General features: G+C 35.5%; 3 protein-coding genes across 3 annotated transcripts in view; 1 reads left to right on the forward strand and 2 right to left on the reverse strand.

The window, feature by feature from the left end:
- Positions 1-9,670, reverse strand: part of LOC144958180 (sulfotransferase 6B1-like) — an 83,762-nt gene extending 74,092 nt beyond the window's left edge. Inside the window, exon 1 of the mRNA XM_078889965.1 lies at positions 9,599-9,670. The gene's annotated coding sequence lies outside the window, so the exon portion shown is untranslated. The remainder of the gene's footprint in view (positions 1-9,598) is intronic.
- Positions 1-17,459, reverse strand: part of LOC144958175 (uncharacterized) — a 128,889-nt gene that overhangs the window by 105,965 nt on the left and 5,465 nt on the right. The gene's annotated exons all lie outside the window — the stretch shown is intronic.
- Positions 11,426-16,716, forward strand: LOC144957864 (sulfotransferase 6B1-like). The gene is made up of 3 exons (XM_078889355.1): positions 11,426-11,576; positions 12,780-13,645; positions 16,103-16,716. Exon 2 carries the CDS (start codon positions 12,791-12,793, stop codon positions 13,595-13,597), a length of 807 nt encoding a protein of 268 aa, XP_078745481.1. The 5' UTR covers positions 11,426-11,576; positions 12,780-12,790; the 3' UTR covers positions 13,598-13,645; positions 16,103-16,716.

The raw sequence follows: 17,459 nt of genomic DNA on the forward strand, positions 1-17,459 counted from the left end.
ACTGAATATGAAACTGGAGGAGAGAGCGTGGTTTACCCCAGTGGCTTCTCTAACAATTCTTCCTTGGGACGCCAGTTCATGGAAATGGGTAGCTATCTCATTCAGTCTCACACTTTTAAGGAAGTTTTGAAAACATTTTGGGGACTTAAAAGAACAACTGACGTCACTATCAGCCTGTACAGACATCACATAATCTTCATCTTTTATTAAGGAAACATTTTGGCGGATACACTTTTCAAAAAGATCCACCCAAAATGACTTTGGCCAATTAACTTTTGTGTTATTTTGAAGGCGTTTGCCGTTGTGACAAAAACCGGCAAAAGTGTTTTCTTCGTTTTCGTCTAATGAGGCGCGTAGAATTTTTCTTTTCGTTAGATGAAGGTTCAGGCTGTTTGTGGCTGTTATCTTCACACTGTCATCGTCACAATTGAGGATGGACAGGGCAAAGGATAGGTGTTTTGCATAATAAATTATTTTAGGGTTTGGTAACCCGAGACCACCTTTTGATCTTGGACAAAACATGAATGACCTTGTACTCGAATTATTTAAATGTAACCAATTTCTAACTTTGTTCACAATTATATTTTCAATTTCATTAAGGTCCTTTTCGGTAAACATGAGATTACAAAAATAAAACATTAGAATTGAAAAGCACATTGAACTCAAAAGACACAGTTTGGCTGAAGACGGCAGAGGGGAAACATCTAAAAGGTTCATATTGTTTCTAAATTTTTCGATTATCGTTTTTCGTTGATGTTCATCACTTTTGTTTGTCAGGTTGATGTTGTGTCCTAAATACGTGTAAAATTCTTCTTTTTCTAATGTTGGTATTTCATGTTGTTGTATTGTTACTGTTGGTAATTTGAATTTTTTGTTCCAGTTGTTACCTGAACGTTGGCCAGATGTTATGGCGCATTTTGGGGTTTTTATATTCATTCCCGTTGTATTCATAAATTGAGTTGTTTTATTGCACAATTGATTCATTACTTCTTCACTTTTTGCTAGTAACGTGACGTCGTCAACGTAACCTTGGATGGGTAGTGGCATCTGCGGAGAGGTATGGTTTTGTTCGATCCATCTTAGCCATTTATCTATTCCTTGTTCAAAGACAATTACAGACCATGGACATCCTTGGATTATACCTTTGTCTCTGTAGATTGTATTTGTGAGGTGATTTCGGACTTTTACTTGAAATGATGCTTTGTTATAAATATCCTTAGTAATGTTGATGAATACTGAAGGATATGAATATTCATTAAGTTGACGTAGCATGAATTCGTGATCTATACTTCCAAATGCATCTTTTATGTCTACCAAGCATAAATATAATTTTCCCGATGAGTGTAAAAAATCTGATACTGCACATTTTAACGAAAACACATGTTCTTGTAGCCCGTTTCTAGGTAATGAACCTTTCTGTGAAAGTGACAGTCTCTCCGTGTCGACAATCCATTGCATGTGTCGATTTTGTATGAGTTTCATGAATATTTTATAGGACGTTAGTAATAAGGCGATAGGTTGCCAGTCGTCGACGTTGTCCTTGTTTCCATTCTTTTTTGGTACTAGTGTTATGATACTGTGTTTCCAGTCTGGGGGACTTTTTGATATTTTAAACAGGTGTTAAAGATGGCCGTAAAAATTTGTGCCAGTTTGTTTATATTTTGTTTTATATATTTATAGGTGACACCGTCTGCCCCGGGTGACTTTTCATATGGTAATTTTTTAACACAGCTTGTGAGTTCGTCGATTGTAAACTCACTTGTTGATGGTGTCCATGCGGGAGGGGGGATAGTGACATCATCGGACCAGGGTGTGTCACTAATGTTTATATTGTTTCGTTGACATTTTTCTTTATAGGCAGTCTCTACTGTGTTGATATCTATCTCACAACTTGAGTGTGTTTGTTTACATCCGTTTCTAATAATATCAATAGCTTTTCGTTGGTGGTTTACGAATATTGCTGTGAGTTCTTGTCTTGTCACCTCTTTTTCCTCCTGTGCTCTTGGTGTGTTGTTTTGAATAAGGGAGGGCATAATGGAGGACTTTATATCTATTATTTTTATTTCGATGTATTTTAATAGAGCTTCATAATTGTTGATCGGGTCTTTTATAATTTTTTTAATCGGTCCATCTGGGAATTTTGTTAAGATTCGTTTGCAGTAGCGGTGAAATTCAATGCTAAACGGCTGTCCATTATCGGGTCTTTGGATTTGGAATGTGTTGTTTTTGATGAAAACACTGTGTAGTGTTGAAAATAATTTTATCCAATTTGATGGGTTGGAGTGACAAAAAGTTGGTTTAATTTTAATGGGTTGTGTAGATATAGTATGTCTGAACAAACCTTCTTGTTGTATAAACTTATTCCAAGAAGAATTACTGGTCGGTTCATGCTGATACTGGAGCCAATTAGCAATGTCAAACAAATCACAATCACTATTTCGCCATTCACAACACGTTTTACAACACTGTAACCATTCTGTCCGACGTCTAGTCGAATTTTACCACTTTTGATACACTCTTTGGCAAGAAATCTGATCCTTGTCACAAGTCCTATACTCCTTCTAGACATTGTCTGTGTTTACGAGGACAGCTACCACGGATGATGGATACAAGAGACGGTAGATCTAGAGACTGCGAGAGACCCGACTGACCTGTCCGCCATCTTGAACAATACATACATACATAATACATACATACATACAACTACATACATACATTACATACATACATACATACATACATACATACATACATACATACATCTACAATACATACATACATACATACATACATACATACATACATACATACAACATACATACATACATACATACATACATACATACATACATACATACATACATACATACATACATACATACATACATACATACATACATACATACATACATACATACATACATACATACATACATACATACATACATACATACATACATACATACATACATACATACATACATACATACATACATACATACATACATACATACATACATACATACATACATACATACATACATACATACATACATACATACATACATACATACATACATACATACATACATACATACATACATACATACATATACATACATACATACATACATACATACATACATACTTACATTACTATACATACTTAAACTTACTACATACATACATACATACATACATACATACATACATACATACATACATACATACATACATACATACATACATACATACATACATACATACATACATACATACATACATACATACATACATACATACATACATACATACATACATACATACATACATACATACATACATACATACATACATACATACAACATACATACATACATCATACATACATACATACATACATACTACATACATACATACATACATACATACATACATACATACATACATACATACATACATACATACATACATACATACATACATACATACATACATACATACATACATACATACATACATACATACATACATACATACATACATACATACATACATACATACATACATACAACATACATACATACATACATACATACATACATACATACATACATACATACATACATACATACATACATACATCATACATACATACATACATACATACATACATACATACATACATACATACATACATACATACATACATACATACATACATACATACATACATACATACATACATACATACATACATACATACATACATACATACATACATACATACATACATACATACATACATACATACATACATACATACATACATACATACATACATACATACATACATACATACATACATACATACATACATACATACATACATACATACATACATACATACATACATACATACATACATACATACATACATACATACATACATACATACATACATACATACATACATACATACATACATACATACATACATACATACATACATACATACATACATACATACATACATACATACATACATACATACATACATACATACATACATACATACATACACACAAATACATCCATCCATACATACATACATATATACATACATACCTTGGAATAATAATACATGGAAGGTAAGCGGCTTCGTTCGCGCAGTCGCAAAGTTGATGCCAGTGGGCGGAGCTTAGCCGCCATATTAAAAAGCCCAGGAAACGATTGTTTATCATAGAGACTATAGACTTGAGTGATGGAAATCATATTGTGTTGCCGATTAAAACATTCACTTACTAAGGGAATTTAGTCATTATGATGTTGTAAAATACCTTGCAAAGGCAATATTAATTAAATTATTTTCAGTGGCGGTTCTAGCCTATTTACAGTGGTGGGGCAAAGATGATTCGGTCATAATATATATATATATATATATATATATATATATATATATATATATATATATATATATATATATATATATATATTAATTTTATTTTTTTTTTTTTATTGTTTTTTTTTTAATTAATTTATTTATTTATTTATTTTTTAATTAATTTTTTAAAATTATTATTTTTTTCACCTTTAAAAAATAATATTTCAACCACAAATAATCACATTTACAATGAAATGACAATACCAGTAGATTTTAATTATTCCAAACGTAATCAAAAATGAATCACGAAAGAGAATACAACTAAAAAATAAAGCGACGAGACATAATGCGACAACACCTTGACAATACAAGTCCATTTCGTTCACTCGAAAAATTAAAGATTTGCTTTAATCCCTCAACGGCGAGATAAATATTTCTGTTACATTACTGGTTTTCAGTAGTATGTAGTAACCTTAAAGTTTTAATCGAGAAGCAACAACAGCGATATGACTCGAGTTTCATTCAGAGCTCAAATTGCATTTCACTGCTGTCTTGATGATTAGAATGATTGTGCCGGTGGTGGTAGTGGTTGGAATAGTGGTAGCGGTGGTGGTGGTGGTGGTGGAGGAGGATGTAATTATGGTAGTGGTTTTGGTGATGCTGTTGGTTAGAATGATAGTTGTGGAGACGATGACGGAAATTTTATGATGATGTTGATATTGTTTTTATTGCTATTGTAGTACTTGTTGAAATATATATAATATATACAACACTGGGAAGATTCCAGAAGATCTCTGTAACTCTATTTTCATAGCAATACCAAAGAAAGCAGGTGCAGTCAGATGCGAAAATTTTAGAACTATAAGTTTAATAAGCCACATCAACAAAATGCTGTTGCGTATAATTATCAACAGGCTAAGGAATAAGATTAACCCCGAAATCGCAGAAGAACAATATGGATTCCAACCTGACAGAGGGACAAGGAACGCAATATACCTCCTCCGTGTTTTAAGTGAAAGAGCTATACAGGTTCAGACCCCACTATACCTCTGTTTTGTCGACTACAAAAAAGCTTTTGATAGAGTACGCCACGAAGAAATACTAAAACAACTGCACTCCATTGGCGCTGATGAGAAAGACCTCAGACTCATGCAAACATTATACTACACCCAGCAGGCATCTATCAAAATCGGAAACTCTACAGGAAATTCCATTTCTATTAAGAAAGGAGTCCGTCAAGGGTGTGTTGCCTCACCAGATCTGTTTAATCTATACCAAGAAACAATCATGAGGGGCATAACTAATATGGAGGGAATAAAAGTAGGAGGTCACAACATAAATAATATAAGATACGCAGACGATACGGTACTCATTGCAACATCAGAAATCCAACTTCAAAAGATTGTTGACAAAGTGGTAGTGGATAGTGAAGCCAAGGGAATGGAAGTGAATATCACCAAAACAGAATGCATGGTAATACAGAAAAAACCCCAAAACAACAACACCTGCAATATAACGATTCACGGCGAGCAACTTACCAACGTAGAAAGTTTTAAATACCTAGGTTCAATAGTGACAACAGATGGAAGATGTAACCGAGACATACGAGCAAGAATAACTCAAGCCAAACAGGCCTTCATGGACCTGGGAAACATTTTGAAAAACAAACAGATGTCGTTCGGGATTAGATTCCGAGTCTTGAAGTGCTACGTGTGGCCAATCTTGTTATATGGATGCGAAAGCTGGACTACAAATGCAGAAACACAAAAGAACATTGAAGCTTTTGAAATGTGGTGCTTGAGAAGGATGCAGAGAATATCGTATACTGCACACAAAACGAACGAAGAAGTGCTAAAACAAACATACCAACAAAGGAAACTAATGCCCTTAATAGCGGATCGACAACTATCCTTTTTCGGACACATAGTAAGGAAAGATAAAAATGAATACCTGGCAAGTTGTGGAAAAATACCTGGTAAACGCGCCCGGGGAGACAAAGAAAAACACTCATAGACCAACTGAAGGGCTTCACCAACCTAACAACCCAAGAGCTGTTTGAAAAAGCAAGAGACAGGGAGGAATGGAGAGAGATAATTCATGCAGCATCCGAAGCCTGGACCAGGCATGGAACCTAGAAGAAGAAGAAGAAGTACTTGTTGTTAATATTGTTGTTGTTGTTGTTGTTGTTGTTGTTAATGATGAAGATGATGATGATGATGATGATGATGATGATAATGATGATTATGATGACAACGATGATGTCGTCGACAATGATGGTTACCATACGATATTACAAAGTTTATTCAATCTTAGGCTTTCGACAATAAATCATACAATTTGATGACCACATACATGAAAGTGGAAAAAAATGGTACATGGAACCAAACAATAAACTGATACCATTAATAACCACAAAAAATACAACAATAGTAATACCACCAATACGTACAATAATAATAATAATAATAATAATAATAATAATAATAATAATAATAATAATAATAATAATAATAATAATAATAATAATAATAATAATAATAATAATAATAATGATAATAATAATAATAACAATTATAATATTACCATCATCATTACTACCACCACCATCATTACTACTACCACCACCGCTACCACTATCACTACCACCATCACCATCATTATTACGTTTCCAATCATTTTTTCTCGTTTTAAAAAAATTGATATCTATCAAAACAGACGAAATTCCGGTCATTTTTTTAAAGGGTAGTTAAAATATCTACGATTTTATTAGCCCTGAAAACTACGATTTTTATTTTCCTATTTCAAGTAGGCAGGTCTGCTATGACAAGTATCAGTATCAGTTCCATAGTCAAAATAAGACAAACAAAAACAAAGTTTATTTAATCATAGGCTTTCGCCAATACTTCATACAATACAATTAAGACAAAATAATGTTACCAATTTCTCCTCATGCATTCGTTAGACTATTACAATAACGACCGTGTTATCTTTACTCCTTACCCAACCAACCCCGAGCTTCCCGCCTCTTCATCGCGAACTATCTTCTTATGTATCTATTAGCTTCAGGACGGGCAAGTACGGAATCTGCCCACCCTTCCGTATTTCCTCTATAACTTAGAATTCAACTCTCTCCTTTCTCAGAAGAGTATTTCTCGTATACTAATTCAATTGTTGAGAAAACCAAAATGGTGGTTGTATTTTATATATTTATTTAGTCGTGACTTTTGAATAAAAGTGTTTTGTTTTATTAGACGGAATACAATAGAATATACATTGTTTTGCAAAATTATTTTGTCTGGCAATAAAAATACAGCGGTAATTACTTTAAGAATTAAAAAAAAAAAGAACTAACAAATTAATTTGTTAAAAAACAAAACAAAAAAACCCCCAAAACAACAACAACAACAACAAAAAACAAATAAGAAAACAATTTAAATAAATGAGTTTTGAGAAGCACTAAAGAAAACGAGAAAAAAAGAAAAGTTTAAATGGATAAACAAATATAAAAAACAACACAAATTAATACTAAATTGATATAAAATTAGTAAATTAATAAATTTAATTCAATACTGGAACATTCCCAAAGTCATTACATCAATGGTACCAGCACAAGTAAGGCAATAAATAAGAAAAAGTTCGTTTGCCAAAATCTCTATTTAGTTTTCACTGGTTAATAAGGTGGGCTCATTTGAATTAGCCCGACCTAGTACTGGAGAGGCCAGACAGCAAAAATCGGAGTTAGTTCACCGTCAGGCGACGTGACGATGAGATGACGATGTGGGCGGAGTGGAGTGCTTGGGGGGGGGGGGTGATAAAAAAAAAAACAGGAGCGTATCCTGGTTTATGCATTACGGGATGCATGGTGATTCTCAATCTATTAAAAATACACACAAATTGATTTCAGTACGAAGTATAAAGTTTAAGTAGTAACTTTTGAAATTATCTAATTAATTTGATTATTTCAGACCTGGTATTACAGCATATAACTTGAAAAAACAGGCTGGTATTTGCCCACCCTGCCCATTATTACCAGCCGTCCCTGATTATTTTCTACGTTCAATTCTGAAGCCAAAGCACTATCACTACGCACGGTTCGATTTGCTTTGCTTGTTGGTTATGACATGAATATAAGGAAAAAGGGAGGAGTATGAGTATAAGTAAATATTTGTAAAATATCAAGCAACCGCACAGAAAGTAATGGAAGTGCAAGCTCGAATTAAAGATATCGAAAAATAAGAATTGGATCCGGTCGGAATCGAACCTGCGTGCCACGAGACGGCATATCTCGCTTGGCCAAGAAGAGAGAACAGCAAGTTGACCATTCGGTCATCCGCTACCAATCTTTACTTGTTACTGGTCACAGTGGCTCAGTTGGTTAGAACGTTGGCTTCGTAACGAGGAGGTCTGGGGTTCGGTTCCCGGCCGCGTCATACTCGTCAAAATCAGAAAACCCCACATGAACCCAACCACAACCGAGCTATTTCGGTCAAGGACAAGGGCAGAAAGCAGACGTTACAAAAGATAAGGGGATAAAAGTAGAAGAAAGCATACATCTCATGCAAAAATACAGAAGGCCCTCCCAACCACCCACCACTTTTAGCTGACTCTTACAGCACAAAGTTTCGGGGTAGGAATCACATTAAAAATCAGGCCACCACTACACGACCACAATTCTTAATCCTTTCACAGCTAGATTAGATTTCACGTCAAACATGAGTCGATCCTGTACTGTTTTCATCACAGATTAGTCTAAAGCGCGCTCGAGTCGCATCGCATGGACTATCTCTAGGTGACACTGCATAAGGCAGTCATGTATAGACAAAAGTAAGATTGGTTTTGGTTCGGTTCAACTCAAAGCTAGCCATGAAAGGGTTAATGGTGACAACTTAAAATGTGGACGTACCATTGCAGCTATAGCAGTAGTAGAGTAAACTACCCAATCGCTGCTGGGTAGACAGGGGGAACCGGATAAAAATTCTGGCTGCAAAGGGACTCGAACCCGAGACCTTTGGCGTGACAGTCCAATGCTCTACCAACCGAACTAACGGGACCCCCGCTAATAGAGCTATGAATTACCATAACAGTCACAGGGAGAGATATCTGAATTCGACTCAACTTGCTATCAAATAGTTTTATTTCATCGTTAAATATGATTTAACTGATAAAACGTATTTGCAAACATAGTTATGAAACAAATTTAAGGTTGATACTTACATCCACTGATCATCGCGATTCTGATTTCCACCGATGAGTGAATCACCGTAAATACGGCCGGAGGAATGTTTTGGTCTACCCAATATGGCGGAAGCGGCCAACGGTTGGCTTCAGTATTATGACGTCATCCCCCTTCCATCTATTTTTATTCCAAGATACATACATACATACATACATACATACATACATACATACATACATACATACATACATACATACATACATACATACAAACATAATACATACATACGTACATACATACATACATACATACATACATACATACATACATACATACATACATACATACATACATACATACATACATACATACATACATACATACATACATACATACACACACACAGACAGACAGACAGAACGATACGATATATTTGCTGGGACAGCAGATAACCATATTGTAAATATTATGTCTTTTTACTTGTATTGTGTTTAAAAGAAGAAAAAAAAGACAGGAAGAAGAAGATGGCAAATGATAGTGATGATGATGATGATGATGATGATGATGATGATGATGATGATAATGATAATGATGATGATGATGATGATGATGATGATGATGATGATGATGATGATGATGATGATGATGATGATCATGATAACGACGGCGACAATGTCGATGATGATGATTCACGCCACTGCTGCTCGTTATTTTCATTGGTTGTCTCGTTTTTCCATAGAAGATTTGTTAATTAATTTTATGGCGGTTGGAATGAAGGTTGCCTTATGTCGATTTGTCCTATATTTTGCTTCTGGATACCGTCTTCCGGAGCGTAGAAGTTGGAATTTTTCTTCTCAACTGCATTAATATAAGTTGTGTCAAGGCTTCTAAGGTCGGTGTTAATTATTTTTAAGCCTCTCTGGGGATTCTATGTAGTTTGGATTTTTCTTTTGTTCCACAGCTTCCATGCCACGTTCTGGTGCCAAACGAAACGATACTCAATATTAGTGAGTTGTAGATTTGTATCATGGTCTTTCTGTTCACATTGAAAGACCTTAATTTTCTGAGTATGCACAAGCGCTGGCTACATTTTTTGATGACTTTGTTGGTGTGCGATTCAAATCTTAGACTGTTATCTATAGTTACACCAAGGTACTTAAACAATGTCAACTGTCGGGTTTAAAAAAAAACCCAAGGCCCAATGCATAGCGGCAGCGGTGCAACAAGACGTGAAATAACCAAAGGTTACCCAAAGTTCCACACTACCGGGAATTCAAGATTACAACCGGTGGGGTCATCCTACACCAGATCTGCCCAGCCAGTACTACGAAAAATTCGTAGTAATACGAACTTTTTGGGTCCAGCTACAGAGCTGCATAAGTCTCTTTGATTCAATAAATTTTGTTGAGAAGGAAAGTCTAGCTTCTTAGAACCTATATTCAGGACTTTGTAGGATTTTTGGATCATGCTGAGGGCAAATTGCTTATTTCTAAAGCTATTTACAGTGAATGTTTTCTTTGTTTTCATTGGAAATGGAGAGAAAGATAAAGGGAGTAAAAGTGACTCATGTATAAGGGAACAACACAAAACAAAGTTGAGTTCCCTTATACTTTCTCTCCATTTTATTGGCTCATTTAGGCACCTCTAGTTTTTGGTTTTACTATTCCATTGGAAACTACGAATTTTTGAAATTTCTAGTGGGCAGCTCTGTCCTACCCTTATAATATAAAAGATGACAGCCTAGTCAGGTCAGGCCTGGCGGGTCCGTCACTACAACACTGCATGCCAGGCAATTATGTTTTTGATTTTGGCGGATTTCTAGCATAAATTGGCGTGATTTTTGCAAATGCACCTGGCAACACTGCGGATTTTAGTACTGTGATTACTGTGTCAAGATTGGGTCACTGGTGTCTCCTCTCTTTGAAGCAACGAGAATACATATCGGTGTATATTTGTATATCTTTGGATCACCCTTGGCAATCATTCGTCTTGTACCTTTGGAAATAAAGAGATTAGGTGAGTAAATAATCTCCTCTCTCTCTCTCTCTCTCTCCTCTCTCTCTCTCTCTCTCTCTCTCTCTTCCTCATCCTGTTCTCTCTATCTCTCTCTCTCTCTCCTCTTCTCTCCTCTCTCTCTCCTCTCTCTCTCTCTCTCTCACTCATCTCCTCTCTCTCTATCTCCTCTCACACTCTCTCTCACCACACTCTCTCTCTCTCTCTCTTCTCTCCTCTCTCTCTCTTCTCCTCTCTCTCTCCCTCTCTCTCTCCACTCACTCTCTCACACACACCCTCACCTCCACATCCATCACTCTCTCTTCATCTCTCTCTCTCTGTCAATCTCTCTCTCTCCTCTCTCTCTCTCTCTCTCTCTCTCTCTCTCTCTCTCTCTCTCTTCCTTTGCACGCATACATACACCATATATATATATATATATATATATATATATATAATTATATATATATATATACAACATTGGGTCGCCTTGTGTTGAATATACACAATAGGAATGAATTATTTTTTGTCGTCCATTTCAAAAAATTTCCAATCTTAAAAATCTTGTATCTCAACTAATACTAATCTCTCAGAGTGGTTCTATAAATTAAATTATAGAATTGTTCATATTCTACAACGTATGCAATTTTCATGCCTCCAATCCTAATTTGCACAATTCAAGGGTTTGTTGGACCGAATTCCCCCTAACCAATATGCTGTGTGTTGCTGTTGGCTTGAGGCCCAAATGTATCAACGAGTTTTGACTATCCGTATTTTTAATGTTTCGATGAATTTAGATTATCCATTGATTCAAAACCGTCACCCTTCCATGGATAAAAGACAGGTAGATAACCACGTCTCTCGGAGAATCGTCATAAGGTAAACAAAGAGAGTGATTGGTAGACACAGCAAACTACATAGGTTTTACTATCGATCTTATGTGTTTAAGTAAAATGCCCACTGTTCTATATAGCTTGATGTAAATGTAAACGTTTATAATCTGATCGAGAAAATCGTGTGATAACTAGTCACCCATTTGGTGGTATAAAAACAATAACATTGATCAGAGAGAGGAGTCGATTTCATTCACTTTATTGTTTATAAACAACCAACTATGTTTGTCCGAGCACGTGTGAAGGTGTGTCACAAATTCCTAGTGTTGATTGGTCAAAAATCTACTGGTTAATTCCGTCATTCCAACTACGTTTTTTGTTGGTTTTTTTCCAGCAACAGACCCCATGGAGTTCATCAAAGAAATGGTGTACAAATTTCTCGTCAGTTCCGGCATTGTCTGGTACTTGATGCCGATCGTCAAAAAGTACGTAGTCAAGTCTAACATTCAACCGTCAAACTGCAATCATAGAATCCTGGACGATGAAGGCTGTTCAATGACCGCCTTCAAACTGGATGACAAGCTTCTGCCTCCGTATGGATTACATAATTTCTCTAAAATCAAAAATCTGAAAATTCGAGATAATGACGTGTTGATATGCGGCTACCCCAAAACCGGATGTCACTGGACATTTGAAATTGTCCACATGCTATTAAATAGGTCAGCCTCGCTTTCTAAATACGGTAAAGTTTTCGAAGGATACATGGAATTTTTACCTGAATTTGTTTTGGATTCTCTCCCTTCTCCAAGAGTTCTAAACACGCACCTCTCTTACGATGAGCTGCCTGATGAAATTAAAGCCAAAAAGACCAAGATAGTTTTAACCACGCGATGTCCCAAAGACACGGTTGTCAGTTATTTCAATCACATACAACACCTTAAAGTATTTAACGAGTACGGTGGAAATTTTGACAACTTCTTCAAACTCTTTATGAAAGGTCAAATGTACCACGGAAGCTATTATGACAACGCCTCTGATTGGAGGAAAGTGATTACGTCACCAACAACCGCCAATCCTATTTTCGTGATGAAGTACGAGGAGCTGAAGAGCGACCCCGAGGAAATGGTCAAGAAATTGTCCAGGTTTCTGAATTTGGAAATGACCGACACCTTCATAGGGGAGGTGACTCTCGTACACAATTCAAGAGCTTAAAGACGGCAGCGGAAAAGGACCCTTTTATCTCGGGCGTGTTCCGTAAAGGTAAGACGTTCCAATCCTAATCAAAACAGCTATGTGTCACGTGTAATTTAGATACGTAAAATAGATTTTATAACCAAAGATACGACATAAGGGCGAAGTTCATTATTATATATAAATTGTGGAGAAAACACTAAGTTTGTTAAAATGACATAAATAAAAATATAATTCTATAATTGGTTATTATGTCATTTACGCTATATATGGTTATGACGACATAATATGGTCGATATCATTCGTCTTTGTGAATTAAATGGAAGCTTCAATTTCATTTTATGATTGATTCTATAGTAAACATTTCAATTGTTTCCATAGCAAACATTTCAATTGTGTCCATAATAAACATTTCAATTATGTCCATAGTAAACATTTCAATTAATGTCCATAGTAAACATTTCAATTGTTTCCATAGCAAATATTTCAATTGTGTCCATAGTAAACATTTCAATTATGTCCATAGTAAACATTTCAATTATGCCTATAGTAAACATTTCAATTGTGTCCATAGTAAACATTTCAATTGTGTCCATAGTAAACATTTCAATTATGTCCATAGCAAACATTTCAACTATGCCCATAGTAAACATTTCAATTATGCCCATAGTAAACATTTCAATTGTGTCCATAGTAAAAATTTCAACCGTTTGAAAGACAACAAAAATCTGTGTTTTGCTCAATGGTTAGTTTTTGTTCTATGTGATCTATTGTATTGATTATTCTCTGTATTAAAATATTATCACATCCTATACCCTTTATATAAAAACAGTGATATCTTACCGATTGATGACGTCGTACGCAAACTATTATAGGCCGATTGGTGACGTAGTACGCAAACAATTATAGGCCGATTGATGCCGTAGGACGCAATCAATTTCAATTATAGACCAATTGATGGCGTAGGGCGCAAACAATAGACTGATTGATGACGTAGTACGCACACAATTATAGACCGATTGATTACGTCGGACTTACTGAAAAGTGAAGTCATCTCACCAACACCCTCTCTCTCTCTTCTCTCTCTCTCTCTCTCTCTCTCTCTCTCTCTCTCTCTCCTCTCTCTCTCTCTCTCTCTCTCTCTAGTCTAGTGTTACGTTGATTAACCCCAAATTTACTGTTTACAAGAACAATCGAATACATAAAGATAAAAATCCGACTTATTTAGATGAAACTACATGTATTATCAACAATGAAAAATTAACAGAATTAATAACGGGTTTATTTCCAATTGAATACTAACATTTCGAGAGGAAAAACTTGAGCTTTTATATAGCGCATTATCCACTAAACGTGCTTAAAGCGCAAGGGATTACTGGTCAACAGCAACACTTAACATGTAGGACGTGATATGATGCCTGTTAGGCGATATGCCAATTATTTTTTCGGACAGAGATAACGATGTTAACTGTCATTTACTCAATTTACATCTGAGTACGATGAGAGAATGTGAGTAAAGAGTCTTTTCCAAGGACTCAAAATATGCGCCGAGCGAGGCTCGAACACAGGACCTTCCGATCCGAAAGAGAGAGTCATACCACAAGACCACATAACCGCACAAAGAAAATTTTTATTTTTTAAAGTAAATTTTCTTAATTCGTATTCAATTCTAAGTCAAAGATTACAATTTTCCGATCATGCGATATAGATATAAGCCATATTTTCATACAAATTTATGTCATCCATTTCAATAAAATAACAGACATTAATACCGTTTGAAGATGATGGGTCACATTTATACGCGACATAATTCAGATTTTATGAGTGAAGCCTAAAAGTAAATTCAAGCATCAAATTTTAATAGTGAAGTCTAAAATTTAATTCAAGCATCAGATTTCATGAGAGAAGCCTAAAATTCAATTCAAGCATCAGTGAAGCCTAAAATTAAATTCAAGCATCAGATTTTATGAGTGAAGCCTAAAATAACATTCAAGCATCAGATTTTATGAGTGAAGCCTAAAATTACATTCAAGCATCAGTGAAGCCTAAAATTAAATTCAAGCATCAAATTTTAAGAGTGAAGTCTAAAATTCAATTCAAGCATCAGATTTTATAAGTGAAGCCTAAAATTACATTCAAACATCAGATTTTATAAGTGAAGCCTAAAATTAAATTCAAACATCAGATTTTATAAGTGAAGCCTAAAATTAAATTCAAGCATCAAATTTTAATAGTGAAGTCTAAAATTTAATTCAAGCATCAGATTTCATGAGAGAAGCCTAAAATTCAATTCAAGTATCAGATTTTATGAGTGAAGCCTAAAATTCAATTCAAGTATCAGTGAAGCCTAAAATTAAATTCAAGCATCAGATTTTATGAGTGAAGCCTAAAATTACATTTAAACATCAGATTTTATGAGTGAAACCTAAAATTACATTCAAGCATCGGGTTTATCTTGACAAAGGTAATACGATATCGAAACGACTGGTCACATTTTAGAATTCTTGTGTTTATTTTCATCACCAGGGATTGTTGGAGACTGGAAAAACTGGTTGTCAGAGGAACAGAGTGCGGCGATCGTCGCTAGGAAGGAGGTCTTGTTGGGATGATTGGACTTTTATTTCTTATTGATATTGATCATCATCATCATCAACATCATCATCGTCATCATCATCATCATCATCCTCATCATCATCATCATCATCATCATCAACAACCTCATCACCACTATCATCATCGTCGTTACTGTTGTTGTATCGCCATTATATATTATTGTTATAATAAAAATTTTAAACATAAAATAAAATAAAATTCCCTGTATTCATCCCAGAGGTGAAATTTGTATCTAGTGTATATTCCAAGGGAAGACTGGAATAACCAAGGCGTCAATCGCAGTGAAGCGCCGCAAATTGAGCTAGGGCGAAGTGACTTGCTCAAGGCCACACATCGCAGCGGGAAATCGAACTCGGTACCTTTCGGGTACGAAGCAAAGACGGTACCACTGAGCCACGCTGCCCTTAAAAGACATCATCAATAAACCTGTTATTCTCGTTGTAAAAAACGTCATTGATGACGTCATAATTTTCATGACTTTTATTCTAACTATTGAAATAATTCAAAATATATGAACGTGACTTCAATCGGATATTTGTTTTTGTTTTTTTTTTTGTTTTCTAGACTGTCATTCGGGTGAATTGTTCTCACTAACCCAACTCCCCCCCCCCCCCCCTTCCTCTCCGCGTAAGTGTCTAATCTTTTAAAGCTTACATGTAATATAGTTTTGTGTTGGCGATACGATTGATCTGGCGGAGAGAACATGTGTTTGTTTTATCTAAACGTATATCATCAATAACTCTCACTCACTAATTAGTTGCAGCTCTGTCCTGACTCCAATAAATGTTACCCACCGTGTTCAAACGGAATCACCTCAGGGTGGTAAGGATACTAAATAATTGGATTTATTGTTAGGTTTAGGGGGTCCCGATAGCTCAATTGGTAGAGCACTCGCTTCACACGCAGAGGGACCGGCCGAGATCGATCCCTGGTGCAGTCGAGATCTTTTTCTGACCCTCCTGTCCACACAGCAGTGAATGGGTAGCTGAGTCTGTTAGATTTGGCGGAAAATACTTTACTATAGACTTACTAGTGTCCTATCCAAAGGATTGGAAGCAATTCCTATTGTCCGTTTTACGCTATAGAAACCGGGATAAACTCCAGCTCCATTGCCCAATGGCTCTGAAGGACAATTTTCTAGATTATGTCTTCATGTGTGTGTATTTCACAATACCCCTTCAAAACAACTCCATTGTGATTAACAATGAAATAATCTATTTGAAAGTTGAGCTTTTATAGATAGTATGCAGATGACGTCACTCAGGCCTTT

This window comes from Berghia stephanieae, chromosome 12 (assembly GCF_034508935.2).
Source record: "Berghia stephanieae isolate SIO BIC M18660-M18661 chromosome 12, UCSD_Bste_1.3, whole genome shotgun sequence".
NCBI lineage: Eukaryota > Metazoa > Mollusca > Gastropoda > Nudibranchia > Aeolidiidae > Berghia > Berghia stephanieae.

Excerpts from the sequence above, each read along its gene's own strand:
- LOC144957864 (XM_078889355.1), top strand. The coding sequence starts at position 12,791 with ATGGAGTTCATCAAAGAAATGGTGTACAAATTTCTCGTCAGTTCCGGC.